Consider the following 20,285-nt stretch of genomic DNA (forward strand, 5'->3'; position numbering starts at 1 on the left):
ATTGTGAAATTTCTTCTTGTAATACATTATCAATACACTGCTGGCAAATATCAATATTTTGCCTTCGAACATGGAGGCACTCTAAACTGATTTCCCACCCTGCCAATTAGACTTACCAGAATAGCTACTCTGTGGCTCTCTGTGGTGGCGCTTATCAAATTAATTAGAGTAAAGTAAATGGCAGTTAACCAGCTTCCAGTGAAGAAGAAAAACTCAGAGAGGGGGGAATTTGTGGACTGTTGGGGAAAACAGCTTTGTGAGCTACTGTAGATGATTGTCTTTTGGTGTATTATCTGATTCCCGAGCCCAGCTTACATGCTGGTGAGACAGTTTTCTTTTTGTCCATCCTCTTAACAATTAGATTTCTTTTAATAATGTTGAGGGACTCGACACTGTGAATCAAGGTCAAAGAGTCCTGACTCTGCATTTAAAAAGAAAAACCCTCTTAGGCACGAAGGTAAGAATACAGGAAAAGCAGTGTCAGAAAACATCTCCGGGATGCTCGGAGCTGTCCATCAAACAGCTTTACTCCTTTGCAAGGAGACGGGTACAGAAATGAGGTGGATGCACACGTGTGTGGGAGAATATCTGCGCTGGCAGATATATTCAGAGGTAAGTGAGCTGTGACTGACATCATAAAGGAAAGAAGTCAGGATTGGGAAACGGAGAGGAACACTGAGCCCTGCTTTCTTATGACACACACACACACACACGGATGTTATGTGTACGTCAGCACACAGCCACTCACACTGAAGACTGAAGCACAAACAAGTCAATCTTTTCTTTTTGTCTGTCTCTATCTGTATTGTTTTAAAACTGGCACACACACACACACACACACACACACACACACACACACACACACACACACACACACACACACACACGAATGTGATTCAGTAGAAGCAAAGAGAATGGAAACATGAAGATGCCGCTGTACTGCAACACTGACGAGGAACAGGAGGCGGACTAAAAGTGACAGCACGCTTTGGTCATGGTCTGTGTATACACGACACCTTTCTGACACACAGGTAACAGTACGCTGTAGCTGTGTGATGGCCCCTGTAACCCACTGATGGTGAAACTTTTTCACAAGCTCCACTGGGAGCCTCCCATGTGCCACACCTGGTGGGACTCTGGTGTATCCACACCTTTCTGAGCTTTCACATGTTCCAGGTATAGAATCTGAACATAACTAATGAATGAGACCATTGTGCTCTCAAAATCCTTTTCGTCTTATCATTACATCCCAACAAGGTCGGAGCTCCTTACCTGTCATTAGCCTGAGGAGGAGCAGGAGGAGACGTAGTTCCAGCTCCCCTTGATTTGTTGACTTTGGCGTAGAGCCTATCCAGAGGGTCATCATCGGGGATGACTCCGGGCTCGTTAGTATGATTTCCGTGCCCTTGAAAGCCGGATGGGCCGAGAGGGGAAGGTGTACGCGCGTGCTGAAACGCTCTGTAGGGAGGCGACTGAGACAGAGGCTGTGGCACCGAGCCCATATCTCGGTCCCTGAAGGATTGTATACGGGCGTAGTTGGGATCTGCGTCATCATCTTCAAAATCGGGATATGCCGAACCGCCGCCGCCGCCCTGCCGCTGATCTTGTAACTCGGGATGCGATGCCTCGATTCTGGAAAGGAAACGCAGGACTAATTATTGCATCTATTGAATGTATTTTGATTAGTGGACTAGCATAGAAAAAAATCAAAAGCATAGAGCTCAGATATGACAGGCGTGGAGCATACAGAGGGGTGGAGACAGACTGATAAAGGTAATTAAAAGAGCTGTTAAAGTGAGCATTCATGTTCTTCTGCATAGACAGACTAACACACCTCCTCTGAGTGCGTGCAGTATTTCAGCTATTTCATCCTAATCATCTCATGGATAGAAACCTCCCCACCTCTCTCTCTCTTCTTTCATCCTCTCGAGCTCATGGTCACTCAGGAGGTCTGACTTTTGTCGCTGCAGAGCGGCCTTCGCTTCCTTCTTCTCCTCTTTTTTCTTTCCAAATCTGGACAGAAGCAAACATTGACACAGCACGTGGATCAGAAAGAAAGCCGGAGACAGCACACAGTACAGCTGGTATACAGAGGACGTAGATAAAGGACAAACACTGCATCAGCACCACTCTTAAAAGAATCACAGGGCAGATACAGCCCTCGCGTCTCACATACAAATAAACACACATAGAAAAGTCAACTGAACCAACAACAGCTTCCACGGTGGGTTAGTAAACTGGACACACAGGTGGTTAACTCGATGCCGACGGACGCTGGAGTAAAAGACACGCAGTTAATCCAGATTTGACAGAGGAAGGATACACACGAAGCTCAATAGGAACGCAGTCTATACAAGCTAACATAAATTAAAAGACGGCATACGCGCGACAGACCTAAAGACCCGCTTTAAGTGGCCGCATATCAATACTCAAACCACAGCAGTCAATACTGCTTCTGTGTGGTCAGCATCAACAGCGTACTCAGCACTAATGGACACCAGACAATTCATTACCTGGAGGAGATGCAGGCAGACACACAAGACTGGATGTCATAATGAGCATCATTATATCTTCAGACTTTGCCGCCACTGCTGAAAATGAAAAGTGAACTAAAGTGGGAAATGAAAATGTAAGAACTGATTTGGTGACGTTGGGGTGATTTTGTGTTTCAGCTGTGAGCTGGAGAAAAATGACCCGAGTCAATATTTTCATGCTTTTGCATTGACGGAGCTCTAAGGCTCATCAAAAGTCTGTAAAGGTGAAAAACACCTTAAAATCTGAGTTAACTTGCAGTTGTTGTTGTCAGGCACTGATCTCCGTTTGTGTTATGGTTTCCAGCTTTTTCACCCAATCAGGTTGTTTGCTCCATTTCAACATTCTTATTAACATTTAATATCGTCATCATTAATATTATTACCTTTATGTTACCAGGAAGTCCCACTGAGATCAATCTGTCTCACAAGAGAGACTACAAATACAACATAAAGTATAAATCCACAGCACATACACATAAAACTTTAATGGTTTCATGTTTCTTAAAAGAAACATCCTCCGTCTCCATCTAAAGTTTAGATGGTAACTATGAGTCCTGGGACAGAGAAGGGTACAGATGTAGATGCAAAGTCCACCTAGAACGGCTTTATAAAGTAAAATATACGACCATAGAAAATATAAGTGGTCAGTGAATGAAGACTCTTTAGGACTGCAGAGGAAGCATGCATATACAGCAAATCACCAAAATCAATTACAGGCAAACAAGTAAAGTAAGATTTATTTCTAAAGTACAAACCAGGCCTCGCTTTAAACGTCCTAATAAGATTAGCACTGCATGCATTGAGAAATCTACACACAGTGACAAAGTACAGCCAGTTTTGGGTCCTGTAGAGGACCTTTAGTTAAAGCACCTTCCACAGCAATGGCAGCTCAGTGTCTTCTTTGGAACGAGCCCGAAGATTAAAACTGTTTTTGTCCCATTTCAGGCACAGATGTTCAATCTCCACCCGCTTGGATGAGGAGCAATAGTGCACCGCTATTTTCAGGTTAGGTTCAAGTCCAGACAGTACCTGGAAACTCCAGGCCTTTCGCTCCTTTCCAGTAACGCTTCCTGTATTTTCCTGGCATCACGATGACGTTTTTGCACAAGTTCAATAATGTAATCAGTCACCTGCCTGCTGTCCTGGGGGTTGGGCTGCTGTTGTCTACATCACTACTGCTTCCCTCGCTGTCGATCTCAACACTGCCATCAGTATTCTTGTCCAATCATCTTCCTGCCTGCCTTCTTTGAGCCAACCAGCCTCCACTTTGCGTAGTTTAAATCTGTGCTCTCTGTTACTCTCCCTTTCAGACTCTCATTCATGCAACCCACCTCCACCCATCTGCACCTCACAGACACATCAGTCAGAGCTCCACCCAGGCCTCAGTCTTCATCTTCACCACCACCATCTAGACTTCGGTTGGTCCTTCGATTCTGCCGTGTTGGTCTAACCACCAAACTCTTAATTTCTCCATCTCAGTAAATTCAGCTCTTCCAAGTGATCTCTCCTTCTTGAACTTCTGCTTGTCGTGCCGTTAGCATGTAAACTTCTGCTCAGCACACTGGAAGACGTTTTCACCGGAGACGGCTCGAGGCTATTATGCGCTACAGAAAGAGCTTCCAACATAGCAATGCTGCCACCACTGTGTGTGACTGTAGGGATGGTATTAATGAGGTGCTGCTCAGTGTCTGGTTTCCTCCAGTTAGATCCCTCTTGGCAAACTCCACGGCGGCCAGTCATGTGACTTATGGACAATGGGGGCCGACCTCAAAGGTTTGAGCGGTGAAGTGCTGCCACACAGAAACTTTGGGTCTCATTCATAGTGACTCCTGTTGGCTCACCGATGCCCTGAAAGCTCAGTCGGTGGCTCCAAACTTGATTACGTGTATCCGTCTTTAGATGAGTCTGCGTCCTCTCAGCAACCTTATTTTAACTCTGATTTACAAAAGATTTAAAAGTGATTGTTGGACAATGAAAATAAAAATAATACATAACGAGTATAGAATGAAGCTGTGCACTGTAATTAGCCAGGCACACACTTCCTCAAAGAGCAACCAAACAAAATGTTCTCTTTTCCATGATCCAGTTTGAAATTCCACAGAGAATTAGCATCTCTGCAAACATCTCCATCTTTAGGGTAATTAAGAAGACTTGTACTGTACAAATCTGTTTAGCAGCATTAGCACTGCAGCGTTGCATTTACGTTACAAAACCTGCGCACATTTTCATTAGTTTAGAAACAAAACATCTCTATACTCCCCCTTTTCTCTCTTCTCGTTCCCCTCACCCTAAAGCTTCTGCAGTTTTCGACTCCCCCTCCTTCAGCCTGGTTCTGCCAGAGGTCACTTCCTGTTAAAAGAGAGCACTTCCTCCCCACTGTTGTCAAGCTGTTGCTCAAAAGAGATCATCTGATTGTGCCTCATAAGATAAACCACCTGGAGGAGATGTTGGTGTAAACTGGTGCTGTATAAATAAAATTCATTGAAAATCGTAACCAAGTATGATGTTTCCGTACTAAACCATTTAGAGGCGTTTACTGTACTCCCAGCTCGATGGAGGAGAAGGTAGCTCATTAAACTTTACAACCAGCTGCTGTACAGTCGGGAGGACATGGAGAATTAAACCAGTATTAAATACTTAATACCTCCAACACACAAACCATGACCTTATAACAGCCTTTATGTTTAATTTATCAAGTGAAGTTATTGATATATGATCGTGCCACTATACCTGCTTATGGTTTATTTCAAACAACAGTCACAGTTTCTCTAAAGTGCGACTGTTTTGTTGTTTCAGCGCGTGCATATCACTGCTTCTGCAATAAAAGAAGGTATATTGTGAGCACAGAGGTAATAGGTTTCTTTGAAGTGCCTCATGTAGACTGGGGAAAAGCCTATTTACCACCCACAGAGGTGGACGCGATGGGCAATGAAGGGCACCAATCATCTGTGTGAATTAACAGCACGTGTGTGTGTTTGCCTCACAGCGGACGAGCCTTGCTCTAATTACCGCTGCCTATAGAGGCTTACCCTTTCCTTCAACTCCTTCTCGTACCCTTCCTCACAGCTCTTTTATGTCCACTCCTTCTGACCGTCTCCTCAGTGCACGCTTTCCTCCCATTAACCTTATTTCTCTTTCGTTTCATCCGCAGCGTACCTTGCTTTCACCCCGTCACCTCAGCCTCTCCTTTGACGTTTTGCTCCTTCCCTTTGCTATCAAGCACTTCTCTCTTCAGCTAATCTGTCTCCTCTCTTCTATGCTTCTCCTCACCCCTGCGTCCTCTCCAGTGTCGGCTTCTCATACTAACAGAAAGAATAGATGATAAAGTGAACACAACATATATTTTAACAACAGAACCCTTCTCTGAGAATTAAAGAACACATTTAGCACCGAGATTATCGCCATGTCTTGCTAATTTGAAGCACACACGCACACCTTCATACACCCATTTACTTTCTGCACAATGCTCAGTCTTTTGCACGACCCACTGTCATTGTTGCACTGTTGTGTCTGCACCGTCTGGTGTTACACGGTCGTTGTTTTTTTTGCAGTTTTTGCACATTTGCACTTTATGCAGTCCTGTGTTGATTGTCCTGTGTCACACGTAGCACCGTGGTCATGGAGGAATGTCTCGTTTCACTGCGTACTGTACCGCTGCACATGGTTGGCCATTTGACTTGACTTGACTACTTTAATAGAAACTCATTATAAATAACGCTGGTTACACAGGTCCAAACGGCACGTTCACAACCTCGTCCAAGCCTCGTCACATCGAATGGATCAGCTTTCATTTGTCTCCAGAACCGTTTCCAAAGTTTACTCAGAACGCTGCTGGAAAATGAATAAACCAACATCTAAAAGGTCGGAGTTCAGAAGGCAGAAACGTGTTGATGATGGGGGAAGTCAGACGGGAATGCCCTACACTGGTTGAAGCTGACAGAAAGGCTTTACAAACTTGGAAAACCAATCTCAAGAACACAAATGTGTGGCTACAGTGGACAGCTAAAAATTGGACCGCTGAAGACTGGAAATATGTTGCCTGGTCTGTTGGATTATCAATTTCTGCTTAAGGACACAGATGGTACAGTCAGAAATTGGCAACAGCGCCACGAATCCTGGTGGTGTTCCCTACACCATGGCATAATGGTGCATGGAGTGCTTCCTTGGCACGCTTTGGGCCCAGCAGTATCACTCCGCAGCGGTGCAGCTGACAACGGGCAAGTCTTTATGACCACAAATTATCTTCTTCTTGGAGGTGTTGATGATATAGAAAAGAAGATGTGCATCTGAAATGCACGTTTCCGTGTGAAATCAGGATGCCATGGATTCTTTTATATCTCAGCATCATGTTAATGTGGTCTTCTGTTGGCAGGCGTAGTTTTGACGCCAAACACAACAATCCTTCATTTGTCGCTTATCCTTCATTTGCCCATTTTTGCTTTTCTTCTCTGACTGGAAATAGACAAGCAACCACATCCAGCTATCGACGATTTCCATACGCTTTGCAGCAAAATGAAAGAACAGCTGAAGAAGAAGAAAGATTCAAAGAAAACGGACACACACAGCTTAATTAAGCCCACTCTCCCATCCTGCAACACACAGTTGAACAAAGATTCATTCTTAGTAAAGTCCTATCTCCTGCCACTACCTTCCGCCTGAGCACGTAGGGTTTCTGAATCAACACTCCTGCTGAGTGTATTCGTCGTGCACGCGCACACACGGTAAGAAAAGTTAACTAACACATAAATAAACTGGAGACAAACTGGCATGCTTTGATTTTGTCCCTCTAAACGCCGCTTTGTTGAACAATGGGTAAAAATAAAACTTGTTTCATTTTTGTTTCTTTCAATCTTTCGTTCAACAACCCGTCGACGTCTCTCCTTTCATCTTCTCCTTTGTTAAACGCCTTTTGTCCAACGAAGATAATCAGTTAAATCACAACCACTGCCTGCATGTAATCACTGTGCACAGACGTAGAAAGGTCTCACAGGTGAGACTACACTTTTCCAGTTTTTCTTCTTCATGCGCTTCATTTATTTGATACTTAAAAACACATTTGGATCATTTTTCTATTTGATGAATTGAAACCACGTAAAAGTGGATTTAAAATGTAAAATCAAACACACACACACACACACACACACACACACACACACACACAGACACACAGTTGTTCAGTTCTAAAGTGTGTTAAGTGTAAAAGGCAGGATTAATTAACTTTATTAGAAAAATCATCACAGCAAAAGCAGCAGAAATTCTTTATAGCAAAATGTTATTTTTCTAGAATTGACATCAACTCATCCAATGCAGTATAAAGCAATGACGGTGGCACGGAGTTCACTTCCACCGTTTTTGATCTCAGGAATTATCACAACAACTAGAATTGGTTATTTTTTGTTACGTTTTGGACGTTTTATGTGACGAGCACGTCGGTCCCTGGGACGGAGTTAATCATTTAAAAAGCAAATGAGCTGCTGTGAATCCTACAGATGTTTATTTGTAACAATTAATGTATGATTAATGGAGCTGTTGGTTTTAATTGTGTTGTTTTGTTGTTTATGAGCCTTTTTTTGTCTTTCATGGATGAAAGTTTTTTTTGTTTTCATAAAAAGTTCGTCAGACCCGAGGAAGAGTAGCTACTGATACTGCATGAGCTAATGGGGGTCCTACTAAACTAAACTAAACTAAACTAAACTAAACTAAACTAAACTAAACTAAACACACACAGCCTGATGAGATTTTAAAATGTACAAGTTCTGATGATATCGCCTGAGAAACATTGTTTCACAAGAAATGTCAGAGTAAGATTAGCAGCTGATTAACAGCCAGTTAGGACGAATAAATCACCTCTTGTTGTGTCATTAGTGGGAACAGAACGATAACTCATGAATATTCAGGAAGTAACACCTCAGTCTGTATGGAAAGTGTATGGCTCCTCATTTACATGTGAGAAAGTTTGCTCTACAGCCGGTTTTCCTAAAGCTCCCGTCTGTGTAGGGAAAAGCCTAAAAGTCTGACCAAGACAGGAACTGCATCTTTGGGAATATGTGCGTACTTACGGTCTGCTTATTACAGTAAACGGCCCCGTCTCGCTTTAATCCCAAGCTTCATTAAAAAAGAGAGACGCCCACAGTGGGTAGAGTACACAGACAGTAAAACACTGTGGCAACACCGTCGATGTTTCAAAAACTTTACGGCACATGTCATCGCGGCAGATGGCGAGAAAGACTGTTCGCGCTTGACTGCGGTGTCATTTCGGTCTTACTTTTAGTTTAATTTGTCGAAGACAGGTGGTGGTTACTCTATATAAGTGATACGCGTGTTTATGTTAGATGTGGATTTTCAACTTCTGCTTCTCCGTGTGAGCTCTTCACACAAATCTGGTGTGTTAGTTTGATTTTTCTGCTTAAACAGAAACGACCAGTGAAGACTTCCTGACTGTAAACACAGAACAACAGAGAGAGAAAAGATAGCAGGTGGAAGACTTTTAGCTTGCTGTTACAGTCCACACCAGTTACACCAGTTACACCAGTTACAGCAAAGCAGCCCCAGACTATCGCGCCACCACCACCATGTTTGACCATTGCTATGAGGTTCAGTCAGTTTTCCGCCATACGTAACAGGACTCAAACCTTCCACGAAGTTCAGCCTTTATGTCCTCAGTCTTGGGAATCATCCAGATGTTTTTTGGCAGATGTGGTTCTCAGCAGTGGTTCTCTCCTTGGACTTTCTTATTGTTGAATCATGAACTCTGACCGTAACTGAGCCAAATGAGGCCTGCACTTCTTTAGATGTTGTTGTTGGTGGCATGTGACCTCCTGGATGAGTAGCTGAAGAGCTCTCAGAGTCATTTTGGTGGGCCGGTTGCTGCTGATAAGGTTCACCGTGGTTCCAGATTTCCTTCACGTGTGGATAACGGCTCTCACCGTGTTTCATTGAAGTCACAAAGCCTTAGAAATGTCTCTGCAACCCTTTCAGACCGACAGAGGTCAGTGACTTTGTGTCACAGCTGTTTCTTTAGATTGCGGCTGCTTTTAGAGATCTTTTAGTCTCCTTCACTGATCGGGGTGTGGGTAGTGAAATTAAACTCAGCTTTCCAAAAAAATTTGGTTAATTTGTTTTTTCATGATTGAACTCAGTTGTTACAACATTCAGATTTTAGTAGAAGGAAGCAAACGGTACCAGCCGTTATGTTGACTTTACATCCAGCAGACAGATGTTATTCAGCAAAAACACTCGTAACAATGTACAATCCACACACATTAACATGCACACAGATGTGGAGTGCCGAGTCTTCAGGCGGCTGTTACACACCTGCGCTTCCCGATAAACCCACTGACAACCGAGAAAAATCAGGCCAAACATCTGTGACTCTCACTTCATCTATTCTTTCCTTTCTCTCTCCCTCCCTCCCTCTACCACTCCTAGGACACGCCTTCCTTTCCTATCATTGGAAAATAGATCCATGAGGGAATGGGTGATTGACAAGTGCGATACAATAACAAGCACGCACGCACATACACATACACGCTCTGATGACTGACAGGCATGACATCAGTCAGTGACACCCCAATGACTTCCTGTCAAGACGTTTGATTGGCAGAGTCCTTCCCCTGCTTCAAGCATGTGCTCTCTAATCATGAAACAATGAAATTCAGCGTCTGGTCAGAAGCCTGTTTTTTCCCCTGCTTGGGGAATTTGGAGTCGTCTTCCATGCACAAAATTTTCGAGTGCCTTGAAATCTCATTTTTACTGCACGCGTCTATCTTCATGTACAGTTGGAAGCAAATTAAAACCTGCGGCCACTAAGACTGTTCTCAATGCCCCTGTGCAAGCTGCAAGCCAAAATGCAAGAATCTAAGATGCATGCATTCGAGTTTAATGCAAAATAAAAGTTGCAACTGAGTCTAAATGTGGAATTGAATGAATTGAAAAGTCGTCTAAGGACAACTGCAGCAACCAAAGCAATCATGAGGTGGTTCAATTTCAACCATCTGTAACCCCCGGCAACCAGTCACTAAAAAGATGGGGAATATGCAATTTTCCCTGACAACCACTGGTTACCAGGGGTTACTGACTGGTTTTTAGGTCTGCATGAATTGAACTTGGCATCAGATTTTGCAGAAACTGCCAGCAACCTCTAGGAGCCATTTGCAAACCTTTACCGAACCCTGATCCTGCCCATTCTACTTTACGGTGCGGAGACGTGGACAATGCTCAAACACGACCTGAGCAAGCTCGAAGTTTTCCAAATGCGTTGCCTTAGATGCGTTCTCGCCGTTTCCCTTCGCGAACGTCATTCAAATGACACCATCCTCACCAGCTGCGGCAGCCAACTGACGATCAGCAACCTAATCCAGCGCCGCCGACTCTGTTGGTTTGGCCACATTTGTCGAATGGACCCGAGCCGCTACCCCCATGGCCTACTCTGGTTGACCCGCCCCACCGATTGGAGGGTGCATCGAAATGCACCAAAGAAGACATGGATGAAACAAATCCAGGATGATTTGAAGGCCCTTCGACTTGACCTCGAGCAGGCAAGAACCATCGCCTTAACCATCGAAAAGCATGGAAGATAATCGTTGGTCAAGCAAGAGAACCTGCGGCACCTACAGCAGCGTACTGGTTGCGCGGCAGACCACCGCCGCTGGTCGCCCGCTAAGGACAAGAAGAAGAGAAGAAGAAGATGGCTGAGGGTTAACTGAGAAAGAAGCTGGCCTGACTCAAGCAACCTGAATATACATTTATAAATGACATTTGCTGGACTTGTGCTAAGATCGGGAGTGAAATACGGCCTCCATCAAACTGCCAACATGTCATTTCTTCACAGCCTATTTAAGTGCTGCAACTGTACAGCAGCAACTCTTACAGGCAGCTTAATTCAAACACAGCAGAGCTCCACCAATCAGAAAATCTCCAGCAAATGATGGGGACTGCAGCATCAAAGTAAGTCCATTTTCTGCCATCAACCTTTTCATCTAAGCACCACACACACACATTCAAAAGCACACAGGCATACAGTATGCACAGACTCGGGCTAATAGGCCTAGCATGAAGCTCAACCATTACACAGCCCACAATGGAGCTAGTCAGTCCTAATGGGCCCCACCGTTGAGATGGGCTAATAGTCCCAGCGATGGAGCACTTTAAGTCTAACAGAGATGCAGCATTATGACCAGCTGGAAAGAGCGCAGAGAGCGGGAGAGGAGCCACGAGGAAAAAAATGGGACAATATGGGGGAAGTCTAATTACTGGTATCAGTGAGAGGTAAAAAAATGGGCTAAAGGCTCAAAGCTCTTTAAGTACACATGTGCCATTCATGTGAAACCTTTTCAATAATTATAAATGATAGTCAGCAAACACACACATGCACACACACACGTGGTGCTTCATATAGGCAGACCCATTATATATCAGATATTCCAATAAACATAGTTTAAATTTGAAAATGAACAGCGTGCACACACGCACATCAATAACCGCATGAATATGATGCAGTGACAGCAGCAGCGCCCGCTTACATTTTGTTCTGGTGGACCTCGTCCTCTCCCAGTCACACCTGATAGATCGCCATATTTTCATTTGTACAGACTGTCTCTCTCCCTTCCTCTTTCACAGCCGGTCGCACACACGCAGACGACGGACCAGCTCAACAACCGTACTCTCCACCCGTGTAAATTATGTGCAGAGCACAGAGTTATGGCTGCGTGTACACACTATATTTCTGTACACATAAAGCACAATAACACAACGCTAAAAGGTCTGAGCAAGAAAGACAAAAGACGCACAACTTTACAGAAAAACAAATGCATCCACACACACTCTCTGGAAGATTCACAGTAACCATGTGCCAACTATATGACAACCATCTGACTGTGTGACCAATCGTGTTTTATCAGCACATGAATATTCATGACGGTGGGCCGGTTACCACGGTGCACGCACACACACACACACGCGCGCGCGCGCAGATGACTGGCATATCTGATTGGCAAGTGGCAACGGTTCAGATGACGGAGCCAGCTGTCCACTTTAAAGGGCATTTGAAGCAAACATTTAGAGTTGGACGTTATCGCCGGGGTTAACGATGAGAATGAGACATACAGTAATTACGTTACTGCAGGTACTTGCAACGCTGAACCCTCCCTTCATCCAACCTAACAATTCAAATCACAAAATCCAGTAAAGTAAGCGTCTTCAGAGGCAGTGCACGATCAGCGAGGTAACGCAGCGGTTGAATTGAAGTTTCAAACGTGCGAACCGTCTATAACAAACATGCACACTTACTACTGTACAACCAGAGAGCTGCAGTAAGGCAGAGTATCCCATACTGCCTCTCCTCCAGACCATTAGGCCAATCAAAGGTGCCCTTAGATGAATATGACAAATCAGCAGCTCGCCCCAGATTGAACTGTACTGAATAGCACCAATTTGCCTTCTCAGTCTACCACCATTACATGCAATCAAATGCAGATAGAGAGCGGGAGCTGGAGAGAGCAGACGGAGAGGGAAAAATTGGAATGATGCAAAGATTAGCGGGGTGGGAATGGAGAGAGGGGGTGGGGGTGGTCGCTGCAAAAGATGGCAAGGAAGAGGAGAAGGAGAGAAAGGTTGAGATTATCACTGGGATCTAATCAAGACCTTCTTACAGTGATGAGCAAGGAGGTGTAGGGGACAGGTCTAAAAATATCCTCGGGTGTATTATATGGTTTTAAAGCACTTGTGGCGAGATGCGATGGGAGAGCCGGGGGTTAGATGAAAGGATGGATGGGGAGGAGGCTCGCTTAGATTAAACTGGAGATGTTCTCGGGTGTGCGGCGTAGGCTGTCCAAACCGTAATCAAACAGAGTGGCAGAGAAGAGGAAGAGAGGTGGATGAACACACGCAGAAGGTATCGCTGTAACCGTCGCTGAACTCTGAGGCGCTTAAAACAAAGACAAACGCGATGGAGCGAAGGAAGTGGAAAAACCACATCCTTCAGTCTGTGATGTGTGATGGAGGTGTGCCCACAAAAACCAGCAACAGAAGGAAAGAGAAGAAGGAGGTACATTCTGTCATCGTTTAACTATTTATATAAACATGATTTATGACTGCGTTACTTAGCTCTGTTTGCAGTGTGTATTTTATATGAAGTCATTAAATACTAGTACATGTACCATATTTTTCGGACCATAAGGCGCACTGGATTATGAGGCACATTAAACGCCTTATAATGTTTTATAATTTTTGCTATGTAACTTTGCACTGTCCACTTTCTGCTGTAACAAAACAAATTTCCCACGTGTGGGACAAATAAAGGTTATCTTATCTTATATGAATAACTAGCCTCGTATTGTGGATCTCAGTTGTTCTCCTGACTGAAGTTTGGTCCGTTTACAGCATCCTGCTATGTGATTGCATTTGTGCCTAACCATCAGGAACCCTCAAGTTAACTTTTATCGAGTGGAAAAAAGTTAAGATAAGATAAGATAACCTTTATTAGTCCCACATGTGGGAAATTTGTTTTGTCACAGCAGGAGTGGACAGTGCAAAAGTTATGAGGCAAAAATTAGAATACAATAAGAATAAATACAGTACACAACTGTACAGAATAGAATAAAATACTATATACAGTAGAATAAAATAAAATAAATATACAATAAGATAAAAAATAGAATACAAATACAAATACTATATACAACTGAGTAAAAATACAACGATGACGGAAAGGATTATTGCACTATTAGCGTTCATCCTCCAGCTTCACTGTGTTTATGCTAGGCTAACATAGCTGTGTTGCTAGCGATCACGTAGCACATCATTATATACCAGCTAGCCCAACTTCAGTAACCCTACAAACGTCACTGCTGTTTAGTTTTCTGTCTTCATTTATGTTGGAAGTGATAGCAGAGCTGTACGTTTGAATTTTTCAGAAATCTCTCAGTCAGAACATGCTATATCATGTTTAGCTAACTAGCGAGCTAACTTCCTGCTAACTTCTAACTCTGTTAAATTTAATAAATTCTGTTTTCATGGATGCCTGGATGTTAAACTTAATTGTTACACCTGGTAAAGCAGCAACGCTGATCATTTTATTAAAGATGAAAGAATTTAGACAGTTTTTAACTCTCAGTGATGCCGCAGTGTTTGTTTGACTTTGGGACCTGAAGTAACGGAGTTTAGGACCCAGTCGGTATGTTGTTGTTGTTGGACCTCCACTGCTGATTTCAGACAAACGTTTTGTCATTAATGACATCAGCAGTTATTTTGATAACATGTTTAAACAACATCCTTCATCTCAAGTCCAAAGCTAAGATTCACCAGGCTTCTAGATACATGCAGTGCTGTGCAAAAGTCTTGATCCTCTCCTCATTTCTTTACGTTTGCTTCAGACGAGGTACACTGTGCTCTAGTTTTCTTTGTTAGGTGGTCTACAGTTTCCAGACTTTCTGAGGGTCTTTCAGAGTTTACTTTGCTGTCATCGGTTTCAGTCGTTATACCTGAACATTTTCGGAGGAATGTTTTTTTTGGGTGTTTCTTTGTTAAGCCACTTAACACTGATCTGTGAATCATTCAAGCATGAAAAGGCACCTGAGGGAGAAACCAGTGTTGTTTCTGCACGAAACAGAGAACCAGTCTTAAACTGGATCGTTGGCCATTTTGTTACTAGCAGCCTGTTGCAAAAACAGATTGTTTGTTCCCATTAAGAGTGGGCAAGATAGCATCAAAACTAATATTTTGATCAAATATTTCAAAGACATTTGCAGCAATTATATTTGTGACAATATATTAAAATGCTGCAGCTTACAGGGAGCAGCATTGATTTATTTCTGCAAACAAATGCTGTTTAGATTTTTTTTTAAGTACCATCAGATTTAGATTCTTGCATCTGGAAAGGATGTGATTGGAAACAGCTTCATTTTTCAGCATGACAGTGATTCCAAACACGCTGCCAGTGCAGTAAACAACACACAAACAACAAAAACCGTCACGGATTGGCCTTCCCACAGCCCGGACCTCTACGTTATTAATCTACCGTGGGATCATCTCGACAGGAAACTGAACGAGCGGCAGAAACGCTGAAAGAAAAGCTCTGAACGTCCTTCAGGAAGCCTGGAGAACTATTCCTGAAGACGAGCTCAGGCTATGATGAAGATCAGTTCACACACACAAAGAAAAGGACCCTTTTTCTCACTTTCTGCGCACACACACTTCCTGTTATCTGATCTTGGACTGCAGCTTTATTCACAATCCTCAAATATCGCAATATTTAATTTGAAAAGTCTGAAAACTCAACAACAAAGTCCCTCCAGAGAACAGAGAAATACCCAGAGTGAATCACAGACCTTCAGTTTTACTACTGACAAACACAGCTGACAATAAAACGCACGCAAAGCTGATTAAGGTCAACTTTTCATCAGACTCAGAGCTGCTCATCTCTGCTCAGTTATCAGGAACTTAGTTCTGTGTTACAAGGTCTCTTTGTGTTTTGAGGGCTGGAGGACGGCGGCATTAACGTAGCACAGCTCAGCTGAACTAAGGATAAACACAGGAGGAGGCAGACAGGTAGCTCCTGTAAAGGTAAACCACACAGGACACAGCGCTCCGTTAGTCATCCTCACACTCGGTCACACTTAGCGAAGAATAAAAAACATCTGACATAATTATTAACAGGCTTAGATTAGCTGTTTACACAGTCCGCTGAATAACAGAGATAGAATTTTAGCACAATAAAACGGGCTCTATCTCCGCATCATAAAGGTTTATTTCCTAATGATTAAATGGTGCAAGAATGGGAGAAACAAAGCCGGCTGAAGGGAGATCGGGGGAAAGGTGAAAGAACTTTCAAAGAAAAAGAATGAAACCTATTCGATTACACAAAATTAGTGCATATTAGTCCAACTGCCTAATATTACACTTTAAATAACATGCAATTTGGAGATACAATCATTGTGATAAAATGGGACTTTGAAATCTGGAAGTGCTTTTCTGTGTCCCGGTTCACACAGACTGCTTTTGTGAGTGTATTTTGAAAGGCTGCGGCTCTATTTTGCAGATCAAATTGCACGTTGCTGTTTATCTGAAGATCTGTATCTGTGTAATAGTCATGTGAAATCCCACTTCAGAACCACAGTAGGGAAAAACACTGATAGTAGGCAGCAGTGAAGGTGGAAAGTATAGTAAATTGTTCATTGAAACACTTTGCCTCATTCATGCTACGTATGTTATAGTCACGCTGAGAGGTGCAGTCTTAATCATACAAAATAGTTCTGAGTGAAAATTTCAGGCCTCTTAAGGAAAATGTGGGCACCGGTCTCAGAGCGGTCTTTGTGCCCTGCAGCATGTGACAGCGATTCACGAAGGCACAAAAAAAGAGCTCAGTGTTCATGTTTTGTCCGACACGGTACGAACGCAGGTGGGATGTAAACATATTTGATGATGCACGTCGGGTTTTCTGACAATAAACAAAGAAAAGGTGACGGCCCAGTGAACTCTGCTCCTTGCATTGATACAAAAGCTGACCTGATCCTGTGCAACTGGTGGTTTGTGGGCTCTGAGAGGACAGAGAACATCCAGCAGCAGCAGAAAAGTTCAGGACTGCTTATCGGTGACGAAAAAGTGATCAGCAAACAGTAAAAAACGCTGATATCTAAAAGTGCAAATGAGAAAGACACAAATTCCACTCTCGTCTCAGCAAACACACTAAACTTCACTGAGTGAGGCTCAGCAAAGCGGAGCAGACTGCCAGACCAGCACCACCACGTTTCCACTCAAGTCTGGATGGTGTGAATAATGTGAAACTGAAGCCGGTGACACGTTAAAACAAATACATTGGTCTAATAAACGCTTTGATGTTGGTTTTGGAAATCACCGCTCTGTGAGAAATTATTTCAAAGCTTTGATATGTGCCGTGTGGTCGGCCGTGTGGTCGGCCGTGTGGTCGGCCGTGGGGACAGCAGGGTTTCTGGCTTTTATAACGTCTGTTTAAACTGAATCTTTAGTCTGCTGTGGTGCATCTCTGCTCAAAGTTTGTATTTTATTACAAAGACACAATAAAGTGAAGCTAATGCTAGCACTCGTTTTAAAATCCCTCACCTCAGCAGGCCGAAGCCGATTTTCTTGCTCTTCTTTTCCGTCTCCTCGGGCTCCTCGGTCTTCTTCTTCTCCTTCTCTTTCCCCTTCACCTTGCTCTTTTCTTTCTTCTTTGTTTTTGCCTTCTTTTTCTTCTCTTTCTTGCCTTTTTCTTCGGCCTGGTCACCAACTCCCTGCCGAGAGGAACTACTCGCAGGCGTGTCCCGACCTGAACTGGGCTCGGTACCATCATCTGGAGGGGAAAAAGAGAAGAACGCTATAAGGAGGATGAAACAAAGTAGCAAAAACAACTACTTTGGATTTAATTCAATAAAACATAAACATCTGAATCATCAACCTGACCTGAAGGATTGCTGTGCAGGAGAGACCACCAAAGGCAGCTTTAAGTATGATGACTGCAGGTGATGTCTGTGAAATGTTGTTTATTGATAATAAACTACAGAAAAAAACAACGCACTGTTCTGGGGGTGTGACCCGACCAGTCAGTCAGTGATGCTGGTGACTTTTCCACGTTTAGCCGATGACGCTGTGTGAGTACAAACTGTTTGCACGGTCGTTTTCTTGCACGTTCACCTCCAAGTTTGAGCCTGGTGCTCACACAGCACGTCACAAAGAGGGTCAAGGCCAAAAAAAACAAACGCATTAAGCAACAATGTGCACAAATAAAAACGACTCGTGCAAAGTGTCAGACAGAGTTTACATTTTTCTCCACAGTGCACTTATCAGCTTTACAGAGAGTTGATTTGCTCTTCACAGAGTAAACCGTGACGCCTCATTGGTTCTTTGACAGACTGGAGGCCTGAGACGCAACACAAACACACAAACACGCAGAAATTATAGACTCCTTGTCAGATTTCATAAGCTAACCAAACTAAATTTATGACTTCAAATGGGGCTTAATTTTATTTGGGTATTCACTTCAGCATTAATTACAAAGACCGTCTTCCGGGAGGATGGAAGTGTGCGTGTGTGTGTGTTGCTGCAGACCCACAGCATCCACAATGGCAGCAGACGTGATCTCACTAAAGAGTTTTTGTTGCTGTGATAATTGTGCACATATGTGGGTTTTTATTTTTCCTGTGAGGCTTGTTCACAGAATTTTAGTGTTTCAGAAAATGTGCAAATATCACAACAACAGGTTGAAGCAACAATCAGAATATTTGCTTCAAAGCAGGTCGATGCCAGAGACTCGTCACATGTCAGCATGAAGTCGGGATTTTTTCATCTTTTCTGCGCCAAAGAAATAAAGAAATGATCCAAATTAAACAGAAATAAGAAAAAGTATTGAGAGTAATCCATCCCAGCTGAAGAACGGCCTCAAAGGCACCGACTCATCACAAGTGAATAGATTAGAAACTGTGACACGCTGTTCTCCTGTGGTATTAGCTGGACTCAGCTCAGGACCCCACACAATGCATCTGCTGCACATTAACTGCTTCGTTTGGACTGTCAAAATATTACCAGTGTTTGCCTTTCTAACAAACGCAGGTCCAGGCTAAAGAGTGCAAACTCACCTCTCACAGGCAGCGCTCGATAAGCATTTACATGATTTAAACCCAAGCAAAAAGTGACGACAACAGACAAAGAGAAGCACACAGCAGAGGAACGAAAGACAGATTCAGTGCTCTCTGTCGATTAACTGCAGCTCTGAAAGTGTTGAATATTTAGAAGGATAGTGACAGATGTGGCCGCGGCGTGTGTGTGTGTGTTGAAATGCCCTATTAGTCCTATCCTGTGTGAGTGTAGTGATCTGAAACAAGCCGACTCATTACTCTGGTGGTGACTGATAAGACTTGGCTGCTAATAACACAGCTGGGAGTTGAATATGTGCTGATATTTGGAGGCATAAGGTGCTTGTTGCAAAGCCCCTGTCACACTTTACTTGAGAAAGTGTAATTGGGGAACACCTAGCGCACGGCGGTAAGTCGAGCGGGCATCAATCACTGCGTTAGGAAACTCCCCGTGAGCGTGGTGAAGATAAATGTCACCAATCGGACCGAGCTGCAGATACAAATCTGACATTCTAACGCAGCAACATGTGATGTGTAGACAAATGAATGACAATGCATCGTCAGCCTATCGCAGACACGCGTCTCTCTCTCCCGCTTACCGTCATCATCTTCAGCCGGCCCGTCGTAGGATTTATCGATAGCTGCTCTGAAGCTCTCGTTGCAGCCTCTTCCCCTCACCATATTTGGGCGAGGGCGGTGGAACGGGAGGAGTTCGTTCTTTCTGTTGACCTCCAACATGGCCGTCTGGAGGCTCTCCAGGGAGCTGGACTTCTTCAGGCCCAGGGTGGGGCCGAGCTCCACGGGGCTTGATGATGCTGTGGGGGGAAAAGGAACTAATATTAGCATGTTGCAGGTGTCTCCTCCTGACAGTCAGTCAGGTTGCATTTGATCACTGAAGGTGAGACTGACAGCACAGAAAGCTACAGGCTTGGCAGCACACAGTGGTTTTGAATATGAAACCCCAGTTTCAAGGTAGACAGCTTAGATTAGTTTGAAGTATCACATCTCCCTTTGCTTTACTGCATTAAGTTCAAAGGGTCAGAAAGCATCTCTGAAGAATTTCTAATGATAAATATCTTAATTTCTGACCAAAAACATGTTCAATTTTGATCAGCAAATTCTCATTAGATCATCTTTAAACTTTGGTGCCAAATCTGAAGAGTTTCAC

General features: G+C 43.6%; 1 protein-coding gene across 1 annotated transcript in view; it reads right to left on the reverse strand.

The window, feature by feature from the left end:
• Positions 1-1,272: 1,272 nt before the first annotated feature.
• Positions 1,273-20,285, reverse strand: part of LOC102309614 (partitioning defective 3 homolog B) — a gene marked incomplete at its 3' end in the record, with an annotated part of 144,079 nt that continues 125,066 nt past the window's right edge. Inside the window, 4 exon segments of the mRNA XM_005925930.3 lie at positions 1,273-1,632; positions 1,903-2,013; positions 17,610-17,838; positions 19,717-19,932. Of these exon segments, the coding sequence (XP_005925992.2) occupies positions 1,273-1,632; positions 1,903-2,013; positions 17,610-17,838; positions 19,717-19,932 (916 nt within the window).

This window comes from Haplochromis burtoni, unplaced genomic scaffold, assembly GCF_018398535.1.
Source record: "Haplochromis burtoni strain Fernald_Lab_line unplaced genomic scaffold, NCSU_Asbu1 Contig_74, whole genome shotgun sequence".
Lineage (NCBI taxonomy): Eukaryota > Metazoa > Chordata > Actinopteri > Cichliformes > Cichlidae > Haplochromis > Haplochromis burtoni.